The 18,129-nt window shown below is 40.6% G+C and overlaps 1 protein-coding gene across 1 annotated transcript; it reads right to left on the reverse strand.

Moving 5' to 3' along the window:
• Nucleotides 1-687: 687 nt before the first annotated feature.
• Nucleotides 688-17,810, reverse strand: LOC148661474 (broad substrate specificity ATP-binding cassette transporter ABCG2-like). The gene is made up of 16 exons (XM_088635288.1): nucleotides 17,663-17,810; nucleotides 13,449-13,642; nucleotides 12,928-12,987; nucleotides 11,268-11,385; nucleotides 9,773-9,928; nucleotides 9,164-9,321; nucleotides 8,677-8,828; nucleotides 7,973-8,065; nucleotides 7,589-7,767; nucleotides 6,393-6,544; nucleotides 6,160-6,249; nucleotides 5,131-5,255; nucleotides 3,982-4,136; nucleotides 3,444-3,533; nucleotides 2,806-2,858; nucleotides 688-2,342 (listed from the first exon to the last, which is right to left on the reverse strand). The coding sequence occupies exons 2-16, from the start codon at nucleotides 13,610-13,612 to the stop codon at nucleotides 2,195-2,197; spliced, it is 1,893 nt and encodes a 630-aa protein (XP_088491414.1). The 5' UTR covers nucleotides 13,613-13,642; nucleotides 17,663-17,810; the 3' UTR covers nucleotides 688-2,194.
• Between the last annotated feature and the right edge of the window lie 319 nt (nucleotides 17,811-18,129).

Raw genomic sequence — 18,129 nt, forward strand, 5'->3', positions numbered from 1 at the left:
ATCAGGTCTGACCTTAAAAGCAGCATTTTATAAAGATGCCACGATAATTATGGTTTTTATTTTGACTATTCCACTTGCACCTTCCCTCACTCCGAGGAAGAAGGCCTGTCATGTACTGACGGAATGCAGGAAAATTGCACCAGGCTGGGTTTCACTTTCCAAAAGCGAATTATGAATCACAAGAGATGAACAGGTTAGTTCATCACCTGTAATCTGCAGTACAGTTGACAGTAGTTAACAGCTTTTACCTGTAAAACATTTATATGTGCCTGACATTGGAATAAAGCTCCCATTATGCTTAATATTTCATATTTTTAGATTAGCAAAACAATAGCAAACAGTTCTATTGAATTGCACCACCACAGTAAGCCTCAGAAATGATACATTAATCACCCAATCTGAGTTACCGATGACTCGTCTCGGTCTATCCCATGCATATGCCAGCTCTCACATAAATTATAACATACTATAGATATTAAAACTAGAATTTAAATCTCTAGTGCCAGCAAATGGGAAGCATTAATGCCCCCTGTCTGCACTGTTTGCCGATTTTCTTCACAGTTCAGTGACATCCCATCCCTTCCCTTCAGAGATAAGGAACCTCACCACACAAGATTAATGAGCAATTCCCTGCAAAATCATATAGAACGTCACTTTTCTGTCATACCTCAAAGAACAAAACAACAGTTGTGCCCTCTATTTCCATTTATTTATATTTTTGGTGAAACAATTGGCTCTGAAAAAAACATACAGCTAAGAAAAACTGCTTAAATACAAAAGCACAGAAGAATTTTGCAGAGTATTTCTTTGGAAGATTGCTTGACATTTAAGTTCAAAGAAAAAGTTAAAAGAGTACATGAAATTGTACTGCACGCACAGGGAAAAGAAACAGGCAGTAAACACAAGATGGGATGTTCTGTGAACCTGGGTTGAAAATGAAGTGTAGTGTGTGAAAAATCAGCTTCACAATGGTGAAGAGAGTGCTGCTCCAGGAGACGAGCTCTGTCAGGAGAACAGCGCTGAGACCTGAGTGGAAAGGAGTGCCACAGAGCCCTGCTGAACTGCTGGGGAGGCTGGCTCTTACAGGTGTGACAACAGGCCAGGGGCCATAGTCCTGTAAATTAAAACATAAAACCTATACAACCTGCACCATCAGTTTAAGTTTTGTAATTGATTCAATTACATAATTAGAATACCTGTTTCACCTGTTTCAAAATAACATTTCCTAAAGCCACTTAAAATCCAAGATGATATGGAAATCAGTGCCTGTCCCTTTACACATAAAGGTAGTGCACTCATTGTGAACATAAGAAAGGAGGCCACCTGGCTCATCAGTCCAATTATGTTGTAGAGAAAGCGGGCACCAAACAGTGTTGGCATAAACACACAACATACTCCAATTAGGGTCTCACTACACTCACTTTCACTCATGAAAACACACTGCAACTCCAGGTACACAGCTTTTTGTAATTATTCAGATGATCATCTTAGAAAGTCCTTCATATCCTGTCACTCTTTTGTGTGCATATTTAATATTGATACAAAGAAAGAGTATTCTCCAGAAATTGACTAAAAATCAGACCCTGTTGTGTTCTGTAAAGAAAGTCTGATATAGTGAAAACAAAATCCTGTGTCTTTTGTACTCACATCAGAAAAACACAGCCACCATCTTTTTGTTTTGAAGAAAAGCCCTGCTTTGCTGGGATCTGCTATGAAGATAATTAGGTCTGAGGAATACACTGCAAGAATGTCCCTTTTGTGCTCTGGACGGACACTGCAAGCTTTACAGGGTTCCAAAAGAAAAGGCCAATTCACTACATGGTTTTAGGGGCACGGCCGCTGTTCATAAAAAGATATCACATGAGTCCAGACTCTTCACCTCGGGGTTATGCCAAATGTTTTTTTTTTCTTATTTTATATTTATTTTTGAATAATCTATTTCTGTGTATGAAATGTTCAGATTATTTGTACTTGAAGAAGAACACTTCCTCTCGTAGTGGCTTGACAGACTGAATGAGCGTGGAGTAGAGACCCAATGTCCCAGTCCAGCTCAAGTTTGGGATTTCAGAGGCAGTTCTTGAAAAGGCGGGGGTGGACCTTGTCATACCTTTAGATCCTAGGCATGAGAAGGTACTTGCTGCCATTAAAATCACCGAATGGATAACAGCAACACTGTGTAAGACGCATGGTGTCTTTACTTCCACTTGTTGATTCTGCGTAGCTGAACGTAGGCCATCAGCATGCAGATGATCATGATGCCGAGCAGCGCAACCTCGTTCTGCCAGAAGCCCCAGGGACTGTAGTCGATGCTCTGCTGGGTCATGTACATCTCCCCGGTCACTCTGAGAGGAGATGGAAACCACATCATAGCACCTTTTTCTCAGTTAAGGAACACGGCTAAATTTCCCAAACTATTTCAGTGAAGAAATATTCGATTTCTCGTCTGCATTCCTATATGTATTTTACCGGAACTTGTCAATAGTTTGTGCTGTGGGACAGAGTGATCTCCCCTGGAGCACTGAAGAGAATTGCTGTCACTTATCTGAGATGATGGCAGTAATGCTGCACAGCATCTTTCCTATCACTGGACTCGAATACTATTATTGTTTGCAACTATCAAAGACAGACAGAAAGACTGTACACACTACATCAGCAACCTAGAGGTCTGTGTTCTTTAAAATGTTTTTTTTCTGGAGTCCAAACTTATTCTCTGTGAGTTGAAAATATAGAAAAGCACTGAATGTACAAGAATGCCTATTGCTCTTGACAACAAACAGGAGGCTGAAAAATGAAATAATAGCTTACATGGTGTAGTTGTTGGTAAACACCTGTCCCTTCATTTCATTGATAGTCAATGCCTTTAGGAACAAACACAAAACAATTTGTGAGAACAAAAGGAAGCAAAATGATGCTTTGAGGTCCCATTTGAATGAATCACAAATGATGTATGCATCATTTGATTTTGATTTGCTGTTTGTGCTGACAATTAACTTCTATCACGGATAACGTTTCAGTTTAAGCAGTTTAAGTTTAAGTTTTGATTATAAAATGAGTAGACATCTTTTGTAATTCAGCAAAATGGCACATCATTGTAAGTGACTGAACACTTGTGCAAGGCACTGAATACAGATGTACACCAGCATACTGGCAACATTGTTTAGTTTAACCAGATTCCAAAAAGGATCTCTCTCCAAGATTAACATTAAATAGCTCTGGTTTAGAAAAGGTCAGGAATCAGATAACCACATAATTTAGACTAGTATGGAAATAAAATATTTCTTAAATCCCTCTATTAAACTGCACACAATCCTCTACGGTCCACTGCAAATCATTCAGGATTAGTTATAAAGTTTGTGTCAACAAAGATTAAGTACTTAACTGCAGCCAGGAAAATGACAACCCAGAAATGCAGTTGGACAGAATTTCTTCCCTGAAGTACTTACATCCAATCCGTAGCGGAAGATGCTGATCCACTTAAGCCAAGACAGCCAGGACAGCATGGAGTTTAGGTTGACAAGGAAGCCCCCAAACACCTGCCAGGTCAAGAGGACAGCGTGTCAGAAATGGGTCACCGAAGGGGAACATTGCCCCCTGGTGGCCATGGTGATGTTATTGTGTGACACTTAATACAAAGCAAGCCCAGAATCTCCTATACTGTAAATATATAGAATCTACAGTATATACAGACAGACCTCTATTTACAGAAGAGTTTGGTTCCAAAAACCACTCTGTAAGCTGTATTTCACTCTTGAGCAATACCTCCCAAAATAAATGAAGAAATCTATAAAGCTAGGATTTAATCAAATAAAGATTATATAAAAGGTCCTAGATAATATAATGTCCATATTACAGTAAAACATTAAATCCAAACGAAACCAACTATGTGACTTTCAGAGCTTTTTGTTCCAGAGCAAAACACGTTTCCTGTGTTCTTAATCCCTGAAATGTGAAATGCAGGAATGGGAGAGTGTCGCAGCTCACCATCATGAAGACGTAGGGCAGGGCGATCAGCACGTTGGCCACAGCGAAAGAGCCCACACTGGCGCTGACCAGGAACGCCAAGCTGACTGCGGCCAGACTCACAAGGCTCATGGTCAAGCAATACAGAAAGAAGGCATCTGTAGCATTCTTCAGCCCTGGGCACACACAGTGGGGAAAGGCCAGGCATGGTTATAAAACTGAAAAAGTGCCATGCTTTCCTTTATAGATACATCTCTACATGGATAAATGTTTTTTGAATAATGTTTATTCTGATTTCATTTACTTTTTGACTTTCTATTAACATGTATGTGTAGTACTGTACCACCGCCAGTACAAAAACAAATAAACAGCATAAACATTTACATTTATGTATGAAATAAGTATTGCACAAATATACTTTGACTGTCATTACATTTCTAAAACTATAGCAATGTAACTTACAGTATTTCCAAGTTTCCTGGTTCAACAATGGTACATAGTATAAAGTTATAATTTTGACAAAGAAATTCTCAAAAACACAAGGTGTTTCCTGGGTAATGGAACAGAGCCAGAAATCGATGAGGTGTCAAGTTAAGAGCTATGTTGAAGTAAAGCTTTTAAAATGCTTACTTAAAATTACTGTACTTTTCACTGCATAACCACTTAATTTAGACGTTTTTACCTTTCAGCTCACAGCGACAGTTACGAGAGTATACAGGGAGAATGAGGATGGGCTGAGAGGTTCCCCCAATCTGCACTTGAGCCCGTCATCTTTAGAAAAGCCACAAGCTAAAAAGTGCCTCACAGGAGGCTTAGTGCATCTCTCAGTGACATCACTGCAAATCTGCACAAACCCTGGAAATTGCAGGAGTCACAGTAACACCAGCCAAGAGAGGCCTAATCAAATATACAATAAAACTTTACCAATAAACTTTTTTTAATAAGCATGAAGAAAACCAAAGATCTTCCTCATTATCAAACAGCAGCAGTAACTATATAAACTGTGAGGAATATGGGTGAATGTCTGGATTTAACTTTCTGAAAAGTGACTTTAAAAACCATCCTTCAGGGTTCATATATACTTATAAGCAAACAGGGAGTTCTTAGCAAATGGAATAAAATGCCCAACCATGCTTTAGTGGCTAATTTTAATGGGAGGCTCCTACATACCCATCATGTAATAAGACACCCCAGAGAACAGGAACACGGGGACAATGCGGTTAGGGATGAGGTCAGCAAACACTTTGGACAGGAAATACACAGAGGTGCGGTAGTAGCCACTGGCATTTTCATGTCTGAAAAAAGACAAGACCATTGCTAGGGCTGCAGCACAACAGATTGAAGCACATTGTACCCCACACTCTTTACTTGCAGTTCTCTCTCTACAGTCTGTTAAAATCAACCGAATGACATCACTTCTCAATTTTTCATGCTCACCTTGGATTACACTGCAAGCAGCTAGCAAATGTAGGGGTACCCAGTGGGTGGGACATGAATAGATTTGGATCATTGAAAGACATTAAGACAGTATTGATTTGGACAGATTAGTAAGGCACAGTTGAAAAGAAGCTTGCCCCCCTTGCACCTGATGACCTTAAGTCGTCTAAAAAAATCCAGTATTAAAAAAACACTACTTTCAAGTACTATTTCATTATATTTTATGATAATGCTGATAAACAAAACAATACCCTGAAGTATTGTTCTGAAGTGACAATGACTATTTTACCACTGTAAAATAATTAACTGTGAACAGATATACATGTATATAATTGCAAACAACAATAATCCCTGAAACTCCTAAATGAAAATGTTCAAAGTCCTTTTTATCACAGGATCACATAAGTGGTTCTAATTTTAAAACAATTAAAACACTTATACAAGTTTTATTTGCATTTTTCCAATAAGGCTAAGCACTAGGCACCTCCTAGCTGGTGTCCAAGAAACTTTTATCTGCCTCTAGTCTAGTCGACTATCTCACTTTCTTTTGCCTCTCTCCCTTCCAGGTAAGACCGCTTTTTTTAAAAACAGGGACACAAATGAGCAGGTTAACTTACTTAATGCTCATAGAGAAACTTGGTCAACTAACTCTTAAAGGAGCATCTCTTCAATTATTAACTCTTTGAAAAACAGGAAAATGTTCTGAATCTAATATAACAGTATTACAGCAGTGGCACAGGGAGAGGTGGGGTGTGTACTCACATGAACAGCACGCGCTCGCTGATGAAGAGCTCCACTGCCGACAGGTTGCCAAAGATCATATTGATGACCAAGAAGAAGAAAGCCCCGATTCTGTAATTAAGAGGATAAAGGGGTTAAAAGATACCGTGTTCCCTTGAAATAAAAAAAGAAGGAATAATTAAAGTTTTCTGCTCTGTGATACTGAAAAGTAATTAAAGTGATCAGAGATCCAGCTCTGCGTACACACACAGTACCTGTTCTGCAGGGCTTCAGGGATGGTGTTTGGGATCTGGTAGTAGATGAGTCCCACCAAAATCCCAAAAACTATGTTGAGGGCAAGCTGGGCATAAGAGGTCTGTGGATTTCTCAGGATGTTCTTCACTGTCCGTCCACAAACCACCATCAGCTAAGAAAAAACACACACAGTCTGCAAATTAGATGGCAGAGAGCAAATGAACATGCATCTGTAACACACCACTCAGTAACGACTTGGAGTGACTGGTGTACTGTACTTCGCCTTTCATCAAACAAGCACTTTTACCCCTCCCAGACTGTATAGTTAAAGAGGGGTGCAGAACACTCTGTGTCTGTATTACAGCCAAGCTCACATTGGAGGATTGTCCCTGTGAGACCATGGGCCATATTATGCATCTTTCCCACAGCATCTTTCACTATATTAAATTAAATATTTTTTAATTGAAGTGAAAAACACAGTTCTAGTTTAATGAAAATAATAAATATAGACTAATCTTAAAATGACCGAAAGACTTATTTGACACTCTGTAGCATTTTTGTGTCACAAAATTGCATTAGTAGGTGCTTTATGCATAGGCCCTGGATTCCAACGGCGATAATCAGCACCATGGACAGAGCAGGGGCCTTCAGTGAGGGGCTCTGACAGGTTGAAGTCTTCACACCAGGCTCACTGCTGCACCTCCTTCTTTTTCAGGCTTCCTGGTGCCAAAATCCATGAGTGCCAGAGTGCAGAATATTTTCATTTGCTGTTAATCATGTGTATCTTGAACAACAGCGATTCTCTTTTTGTCTAGAGATAACTACTGCTGTTATGCTCACCATGGAAATGGTCTACTCCCACACAAACTGTTCAATTCATTTCCCATTCAACACATACCTTTCTATTATTTTAAACATTACTGTTTACATCACATCACAGTGACTGCAGTAAAGATGTCAACAGTGGAACACAGGTGATAAATGAAATCCTAGACACTTTAACAGGGTGGGGTGTGTAATTTCAGTGTCAGGCATATTGAGGCATTTGTTAAGACTGCTTCAGATACACGTGCTCAGAGGGAAGTCTTTATTCTAGGTGTAAAAACTAGAAAAATGACAAGGCATGAGGAGACAAAATAGATCTTAAATTTCAGGGATAACTGATGAAGTTGAAAATGAAGAGGTGGGGAAATACAGCCTGGCTTAAGGCTCTGACCTGGTAATGGAAGGGTGTGGCATAAGAGGCCCTTATGTGGACTGGTGTGGCACTTGGGTCAGCTACCTGACCCATCTGCTTCAGCTGCTCCTCCACCTGGCTGCAGAACTCCGACTCCTTGTAACAGAGCGCCAGGGGGTTCTTGTCCCCTGACAACATGCCTGAGGCGCTCTGGAGACCTGCACAGGGACGGGAGGGAGAGGGAAGGAAGAGGGGACATGGAATGTACTTCACACTGTAGATATCTGGACAGACACAAGCCTGACACTGAAGGTTCCAAAAATGAACTCAAAAACAAGTTCAGAATATGCAGAGCAATTGAGCGACCCTAGACAAACTGCTCCCTGAATCCTAAACCTGGAAAGAGTTCTGCTCCCTCCTAACCTGGCGTGGCCGTGTCTGTACAGGGGGCGATCTCTCCATTGGTGATGTCCAGGAAGAAATCGGCAGGGTTGTTAAAAGGTTCACACTTGTATCCTGGCCAGCAGAAACAAAACAATCAGAGTCAGTCACAGGCACAGAACTAATATTAATAAGTTACAATTTATTTAAGTTTCCTTATAATGACCTTTTAAGTAAGCTTGAATTCTGTGTTCTACTGGTATATCCGTAGCACAATCAACCATATTTTTGTGAAATTAGCCATATTTCTGTTCTGATCTGAATAAAGTCCTCACATGCTCTATGTTACTTTTGTTGTAAGATGATCTCATAGACTGTGACCATTTTTTAATTATAAAGAAAGGTTAAAAATATTTTTTATAATTAAATAGCTTTTTACAAAAGATATTTTACATTACATTGTTTGCTGCTTTCAGTAATTCTGGCATGAAAGGACTGAACTCATTCCCATAATATCACAGTTTTTCCTAAGCATGGTATTTCCAATGCTATGCATCAGTCATGCTTTTTTAACATTTCCATGCTACTCAATGTTTATTTCGATTCACTTACTTTGTTGCAGTGAACAGACAGCAGAAAGTCTCCCACTCTCAGTCATGAGACATTTAGAGTAATGAGCTGATCTGCCTGCCTGCCTCTGGTTACCACTCATGCCCTTATCCAGCCACATCACCATATGAGCTTACCCAGCCCCTCGAAGTAGCCCACTGCCTTCTCGGCAGGCCCAGCAAAGATGATTTCGCCCTTGTTCATGAGAGTCAGGTGGTCAAACTGGCGGAAAATGGAGTACCGCGGCTGGTGGATGGAGAAGATGATTGTCTTCCCGTTTCGCGACAGCCTGAAGGGACAACACTCTTTCAACACCACTGAATGGACATTGCAGCTCGTCTGCCCAACAGAGTCAGTCCATCAGTGCTCGGGAATCAAAGAACCCAGACCACCATGGCTAAAACGAAGGGATGTGATATGTAAGAATGAGCACGTAGTGTTGGTGTGGTACAGACAATGCAGATCACTGAAAACAGTGCCAGTGCACTGTATACGGTAAAAAACATGCATCTACATGTTTTTCATGCAGTAAAGCCCAGGTGTGCACCATCTAATATCTATGAAGCAGGCAGAAGCTGCGGCACCTGTGTGGTACCCCTGAAGCAGGTGGAACCTGTGTGATACCTGTGAAGCAGGCGGATGATGGAGAAGGCAGTGTTGGCATCCAGACCGGTGGTAGGCTCGTCCAGGAAGAGGAGGGAGGGCGAGGTGATGAGCTCCATGCCAATGCTACACCTCTTCCTCTCCCCTCCTGACACCCCACGGATGAACTCTGTGCCAATATGTTGAGGAAAAGCACAAAAATGCAAAGATAAGTACTTGCTTTTGCTTTCCAAACTGCTTGTGTCACATTGCCTATAGTCCATGACAACCTAGTTCTAACAACGATCCATGCCTGAATCTCACAGGAACTAGAGGGGTGAAGGATCATGCAATGTTTCCTCCATCAATACCTTAAAAAAACAGCATTTCAATTAATCAAACCACAGACTAAACCACTAAACCAGATGTCTCCTCAGGACATCTCATAACAGAATCTCCTTATCTGCCACAATTTGCTGCATCAGCTACTGTACCTGCAGCAAGGTGCAGAAAGGACACATGTATGATCCAATTCCAGCAGTTAGATAACATGCGCTTTAGTAACTCCAATGTTATAAGTTAGGGTAACGTAAGTAAGTGCAATGCACTAAAATGCACCTTGGAGCACTGTAGTCAGTGTGTGATGAGTACCTTGGTGTCAGCGCAGTCTTGTAGGCTCAGTTCTCTGATTACAGCATTTACTTTCAGCTTCTTCTCCTCCGTGGAGAATTCCCGTGGAGGCAGGCGGAGGTTCGCTGAGAATTCTAGGTTCTCCTTGATTGTTAGTGTGCCCATCAGAATGTCATCCTATAACACACGTTGAGTCAGGTGACTGCCAGTCCCCACACTATGAGTCATTCATGGCACTGACTGAGCCCACATGCCAAGGCACGCGACAGTCTAACCCTGGCCTGCATTTGCAGAAAGCATCTGTTCCCTAAGGAAACTACCAATACAATCCAAACAAACAGTACAGAATGTCAGTAAACAGAATAAAAAACAGAAAGAAAGAAAAAAAGAACATACAAATAAAGCATAAATAATAAAAAATTACAACAAAAAAGGAAATAAATCTTTTCATACAGCTGAGCAAACGTTGCTCACTCATGACTTTCCTACTCTTTTGTAATGTGTTCAATTGCACAATAGTAATTTTAAAAATAATTCACTGTTTCATTCACTGACCACTGTTTATAGTCCTTCTTGAAAGGTTGCCTCATCAGCTTCTCCTATCATGTTCCTACTAGGAGACCTAACGACACGTTAGTCACAAGACAGGAGTCTCATCTACTGAGGGCCAATCACCACCCCCCTACTCCCACATCCTGAAACTTCACTGACTGACACAGAAAAAACACGTGCAACACCCAAGACCAGAGGCAGTATAAATCCCAGAATTTCACACTGGCCAGCCCAACCACTGCAGAACGTGGACACAAACACTCAGTGCATAGCTGCATTAAATGATAATTAGCCAAGTTATAAAATGCAGGAGGCTGCTGTTAACTTATTGTTTTGAATTGGCCTAATAAAGCTAATCGGGTCTCTTTGAACATCAGTTCATCAGTCTAAGCACTGAAATTAACGCCTTAATGCTTCTGTAATTCACCAATGCCTCCTGAGCAAAGATTAAAATAAAAATGGAAGAACTGCCTTTCATAAACCTGTCTTTGCTTAATAAACACAAGACACTGCTGACTTATGTCCTATATTACTTAAACTGTCTGTTACACGGAATATATTTTAATCTATCAGGTGAAATCATAAACCAAAGTGCATGTGTTGTTAATTACAAGAAACGTAATAAACCTTTACTTGTTCCTCTGCAGCCTACGCATGCTAATGCAGCTACCTACTTGAACTACAAGAAATGTAATGTTTAAAATTAAGTTACTCAGGGTTTTATCATTATCACACAATAACAATATAAAACTCTGATCTCTGATTGGTCAGCTTGGGACTGGAAACAATTTTTCTTCACAGACAAATCCTGCAAGACAAGGCATGTGTGCTGGTAGAACATCACCTCTGGGGTATCTCAGTCTGTGGCCTTGTAAACAAGCGTGACATCACTCCAGCGCCCATCGCACATTCTCCTAGTAATCAGCATCTGCAAAGGTTTGTGGGCTCATGGCTGCCCTCTCACCTGCACCACGTAGGCAGATCGTAGCCGGATTTCAGAGGTCATGATCTGATTGTCCACCAGAACCTGGCCCGAACGGAGCCCCCGGGGGTCCTTCCTGCCGGCGATGACATCCAGGAGCCTGTGGGAGGTGGAGGGACACAAGACAGTGTCTCCTACGGCAGCACAGACACAATGGATGACATGACAGGTTTCTAATGTCACAACCGTTCATTATCAAAATCCAACCCTACGCAACTCCCGCAAACGAAACCGCATTGTTCCTAACCAGACTCCAGTCTTATTCAATTCCTGCAAACGCCGTCGCATTAACGAATCAACCAATCAGGCCTTTCCTTTGTCACCGCGCCCCCTACCTCCCGGAATACTTAAGCCCTCACCACCTTCGCCTCAATGCTCAGTATTGGTTTTCACCAAGCGGAGCTCCTCGTCTCTGTTTTGAGATTTCCTTGTTTATTACTTGGCTTCTGAACCTTTGGCTTCCTGACCAGTGAACCCATCTTTGACCACAACTCTTGAACCGGTAAGTATACTCAGATTTTCCTTCTAATTCCCCTTGCTTTCAGTGAGATCTATAAGTCACTGCATTGGGTCCTATAATTCATCTGGGTTAAGTGCTGGAACATCTAATGTCTCTCGTGAGACATCCCAAGCACTGCTCTTCACAGAAACAACAATGCAGTTAAAGAGAGGAATACAAAGGGAGGGTAATGAAAATTTAGAGAGAGCGAAGAGAGTAACACACTGAGGGATGGCTCTTCGATGGCGTTGTTGACGGTGGCCGGTCACATGAGGACAGAAGTGAATGACACTGAAGCCGTGGGCTTTATTTACCAGCTTTGAAGATTGTGTCAAGCTGTTGGGCAAAGGGTAGATGAGGATACCAGTGAATCACTAGATTGCATCCACATTTTCTGGACAACATTTGTATTTTCTGTTTACTATTTCCCTACAGTTCTTTAACCGTACGTGCCTCATAGTCACCTTTCAGTATCTGACATGTGCTGAAATTTTTTAACCTCATTAGAAAACACATAAGACATGGGGAAACACATGTACACAAGAACCTTTGGGATAGGTATGGTTTCATGGGCTGTAATGCAAATGATTATGTTTTAACCTATATCTTTGTTTTACTAACTGGGAAACTTTGTTATTCAGTATTCCCTAGTAAATACTTTTTAAAGTACTTTGGGAATCACCCCTCAAAGAAATATGCAAAAAAAATAAATTTTGGTTCTGCTGGGTATAAAAGACTATAAAACAGTGGTCAAATTCGGTATCTTCTAACATGCATTTGTCTGAGCTCTCATTTACATAACTTGTCTAAATTTGGTCTAGTTGACGGATCACAAAAAAAGTTATGTACTGTGCATCAAATTGCATACATCTTTCAAATAACAAATTATTGAATTTTGAAAAGATCATATACATGTACAGGTGAAGATAAATATTTCCAGAACTATTTCAAGTAAAGTAATGATGGCTTCTGTTCATTTCTCTTTCCCCAAGTGCATTGGTTCTGGCTAGATCAATTGAGGAAAGAAGGTTTGAATACCACTTAGCAAGTTGAGAGAACTGTCCCAGACCCATGGGGGTGACGAGGTCAGTCCTGAAACCCTGGTCAACTTTAATGCCCCACCTGTCCACTCAGCATACTCACGAGGTCTTTCCACTTCCTGTCGGGCCCAGGATGGCGTTCATGCCCGGCTTCATTATCCCACTGTTAACAAAGGAGCAGGAGTGTCACACTGATCTGTGCAGATCTGATACACCTGCATTTCTGACAGGCCATTCTAACTGTCTGCCGAAATGCAGCAGTTGCAAAGGAGCCCAAACGTTTTCAGTTTTTTGAAAACAGGAAAAAACCTGATAATTTATAGCGTCATTCCGTGAAGCTCAAGATTGATTTACGCTGAAGTGGTTTCTTTTCTTCTCGGGATTATAAAGCAACAGTTGTTCATTTTAGGATACCATGTAATACTTGGTATCAGTGTAGTCTGTCTGTCTCATGGCGAGTGCAGTGTTGCACTAGTCAGTGACCTTGTTTGATTTTACTTCATGTGAATGATAGCTCTGGGCCGGAGTGCAGACGCCTAAGCAAAACTTGCTGTGCCTCAGTAAAAATAAGACTGAGACTAATATAAATCTTCCTAACTCCACACAACCAACACAAACCCTCACCTGACATTCCGGAGGATCTCCTTCTCCTCAGCGCTACGCTGCAGCAGGTTCTTTTTCACACTCACACAGTAACAGATGTTCTGGAAGGTGATCATGGGGCCTGGGATCTGGAAGTACACGGCAGCCTCCTCTGCCTCTGTGGAGGGCTCGCTGTCCCCTTCCATCTTGCTCTTGGGGGAGACTCAGTGGCCCGCCTGAGAATAAAGCACCAACACCAGCATTTACAAGGCTCCATAGAATTTGAGGCTCTCCTGTACTGTTCCTTTAACATTAAACTTGCTGTAGAAAATGGGAGGAAACATTCTGCTACCAATTACTGCATAGAGCCCATGGGGGAGGTGGGGACTGGGCTGCCCTCAACTCTGAGATATAGAAACTTCTTTACGCACAAACATCTGCTGCTTTCACTTAGTCCAGCACCGAAACCAGTTGCCTTTTAAAAAACTTGTGACATCGGTTAGAGACTTAATCCAATATTCCAGTGCACAAAAGTTACGCTAAATAAAGCTTGTTTATTCCACTCACAGTAACAAACACATCTCAGAACAAACAGCAAAATAACAGTCACTGAGGCTACAGTCCTGGCATACAGCGTTGCACAAGGCTGGTCAAACTCTGTCATAACATCAACAAATTACAGGGGTTTAAAGTGTCATATTATCTCCAGAGCTCAGAAACAGAGTATGGCTGGGTCTGCTCAATAATTATTTGCTGTATCTGTTGTCGGTATACCAGGTGGCACTCTTCCATTCAGACTACCATTGCCCCAGTATGGCGAAAGGAAAAACTATCCTAAAGCGGACAGGTGTTATTAGGATGAGATATTAAACTTCTCCACATGATATACTACAGTATGTGCTGCTGGTACAGAGTCATAGTGCACCACGTTGGTCCCCTTCTCTATATGATGTGCTTTATGATTTCCTGGGATAAAATTTGCTATTAATTTACAAGGAATTATTTATTATTAGAGCAGAGTACAAGGAAATAAATAGCTACCATTATTTTAACTTAAATCTCATCTATTTTTGCAAATAATCTGCAATAATACATTACCTCAAAACAACAGCAAGCACCAAACATCCCTAACCAGATGCTGGATTACAAACTGCAGTTTCACAAACCTGAAATATTTCAAACTGCTATACAAAAGGAGTCATGCTTGGTTCTCGGGAGTAACAAAGCCAAAACATATTACAAAGATGGCAACACAGTACACTAAGAAGAGACAAACTGAAACATGTTTCACAATGTAAATAAAGTCTTCTGATTTGGCACTCTCAGCATATTGTTATTTTCCAGTTTCCACTGAAAAAGCAGAAACTCCAAATGTACAACTCTGGTCAGGTTTACAAAATCTCTTGAATCTCTCCTGATTTAAATGACTAATCTGTACTTGATTATTTAATAGTTTCTATTACTGACATAAGTTTAATAAAGCATAGTAACAGAAATCATTATGCATTTCTAAGTTTAGTTAAACTTAAATTTAATTAGTAGGGACTTTATCAAACTCACAAATGAGAGTCAAATTTTTCAAAAGCTCTGCTACATAGTCTAGATTCAGATAGTTTCACATCAATTGATCTCCATTAGACAAACTCTCTCACACATCATTTTGATAAAAAGAAATGCAAAAGAAAACAACAAAAACAAAATCATTTCTTCTTTACTAAAGTCAGTTTTAGGTTTCTACAAGTAGGATGTACTCGGTTTAATTTACTGCTTTTCACACTCAGGTTCTCTCAGTGAGGCTCTGCATTGCCTTAACTGCAAACCATCTGCTAGAAAAGCAGAAAAAGATAAGATACCTTTGTTCAGGAGCACAGAGTCCACATTTTTCAGAAGAAATGAATGTTTTCCCTATATACAGTATGTGTCCACTGCTACAAGTTTTGATCGAGGACTGCAGCATTTTTAAGACCACCAATCCTCCAGGATTGATGCCGACAACTACATCACATGCAGCACAGCCTACAGACCACACAGTACAAAATAAATACATTTAAAAATAAAGAAAATGAGTACAGTATGTTCTTACATAATTCAAGTTGCGCCAGAAGCAAACATTTTAGTAAATCAGTCCAATGTGCCATCATTGTGTGAATTAAACTCATTAAATAAATAAAGCAAAAGTTATTGTCTTTCAGTTAGTATTTTACTAACTTGCAGCCATGATGCTGAGGCTGTTTTGGTTAGTAAGCAGTTTTTATTTAGCAGCGATAATAACTGATGGGACAGTGTGAGAGAGAGACCAGAGGAAGAACCTGGCAAAATTTAACACACACAGGTCGAGTGGCATACAGAGGCCCAAGCACAGATACTGCTTTCCCAGGAACACCTGTCCCTCTATTCTCACAACTGAGGTAAAAGTATTTATTCCAGTTATGACACAATGCTTGCTTACACTGATGAAAGCTAATACTGACTTATGCATTAATGCAATCATACCATGCAATGGGATTCTGAAAATACATCAACAATTTTAATAAAGCATTAGAATCTAGTGCTGCATAAGCAGTGATTCTAAGGTGCTTTTAATGTGAAAGTGGGAAGTCAAGGCCTATACTTAAAGACATTTTCCATATTTCTTATTTCTTACATTAATTTTAAAAGTGTGTTCTATAAAGGCATTTGTATCAAGTGGTGGTGTTTTGTTACTTATTTTTGTACACTCCTATGCATAATAAAACTCTTATATTCAGATTATTATTGTAAAACAAGAAAACGGACCCACGTATTTTATTTAAAATTATTTTTGCAAAATACCATTAACAAGTAAAAAAATAACAGACTGCTGCAATCATGCTGTAGAATTGAATGGCCTTCACTGAATTCTAATAACAAAGATATGATACTTTCAGCTCTCAGTGGGAAGCACTTGTACACAAATGCTTATCCCAAGTTATTAAACAAACATAGATTGATAAGTGGTTTGGGACTGGAGGCTACTAGGCTAGTGAAAAGCAGGAAATGGAAAAATGCCTTTGTGCCACCAGTTGGGTGACATATTAATGTCTGACCCTGCGCTCTGACCCAAGCTTCTCTCCCTGTCTGTGTCACATGGAGAGCAAGTTGGGCAATGAGAAAAGACAAATTCCTAATACAAGAAAGGCCAATAAATTCTCTCATCTGGGTTGTTTACAGCTTCTAATCTGGCACAACTTGACAACCAGACAAGATCCACTGATCCACCACACCCTGGGAGACCACAAGAGTCACCCAGAGAGAGACACAACACTTCAGAATGATGGACAGCGAGGTTCAGGAGTGTCTAGTCGCTGCAAAACGTCACTTGTAATGACTGATGGCAACCTGACTGCACAGTGTTACATTAATCAACCTCACCTGCAGCCCTTTCATAGGCTGATTCCAACACGCTACTAACCTGTGAACTCATAGTAGATCATCTGCTGATTAACCCCGTTGATGACAAATTTCACTCATTATAGGAAAATTCATGTCATCCTGTCAAAATGTGAGTTCACTTGCTACAGACATATATTATAGAAAACAGTTAATTTGTTTAAGCTGTGAAAGCTGTTTTCAATGCTCAGTAAAAAGCATACATCTACCTGTAGTTATGCTATTTAAAAGATTTTAAAATCACCTTAAAGATGTTTATATTGCCTAGTCGCAAAACGATCAAAAGCCTTTCACATTCCAGAGAGTGAGAATTGGTCTCCTAGCCTGGGTTAAATGAGAAACAAGTTTTTAACTGGCACAGTAAATCCAGTCTGCCAGTTGTGAAATCTAAACATCATCTAGTCAGTGCGCTATAAGGCTACGACAACCTGTTTTATAACATCATTTTTTTTCTCCTAATTCCTTTTGGATTCTAAGGACAATATGATTATTATGAAATTAAAGCGCACACCTCAAACGTAAAATAGAAATGTTAAGACATGCATTTGTATTTTACATCGGGCACGAGTCTGTAGTTAACACAGGCTGAATCGAACAGGAGCTTTTCTAACGTAACAGCTAAAGGATGACAGGGAGACAAATGTGACTGCAAGAACATTGTTTTTTCCCGTATCGCTGTGCAATATCGATACAGAACCATAACCCTGACCTGCACATTTCGGTATTTAAGAACACAAGAACGATTACAAAACAGGTGAGAACATTCAGCTCGTCTAACGGCGAAGTGACTATCTCTTTTGCAATTTAGGATATTATGCATACATATACAGTATACGTCGTCTACTGACCTAGACTCGTGTCTTGCTGACTGGACTTCCTTCCCAAAACCGTCCTTGGGTAAAACCGCACCCAGCTCCTGCCTGCACGCTACTATGCGAGCGTACAATAGAGTAATGTATATGGACCACCCCCTCCGTCATCTCATCGCGCTGAGCTCAGCACTGCACACACCGGCTTCAGGGGGAGGGACGACGACAGCTCTTCTTACGTACCCTGTCATGTACACTTACTCCTATTTCTGATTGCATAGACAAACTCATCTAGTCAATAAGATTATAAAGACACCAGAACAAGGGGAAATGATTTTACATTTAGCTTCAGCTAGACAAATCAATATACAGTATAAGAAGCTTTCAGCAGGGAAGGAGTAGGGGTAAAGCCACCCTATTTTTCAAGGTTTCGGGCAGGACGGGCATTTCAAAAACTCCAGCATGCAATTACCTGAAAGACGGGCCAACTGAACTTGGAGCATTGC

This window comes from Lepisosteus platostomus, chromosome 6 (assembly GCF_059453375.1).
Source record: "Lepisosteus platostomus isolate fLepPlt1 chromosome 6, fLepPlt1.hap1, whole genome shotgun sequence".
In the NCBI taxonomy this organism is placed as follows: Eukaryota; Metazoa; Chordata; class Actinopteri; order Semionotiformes; family Lepisosteidae; genus Lepisosteus; species Lepisosteus platostomus.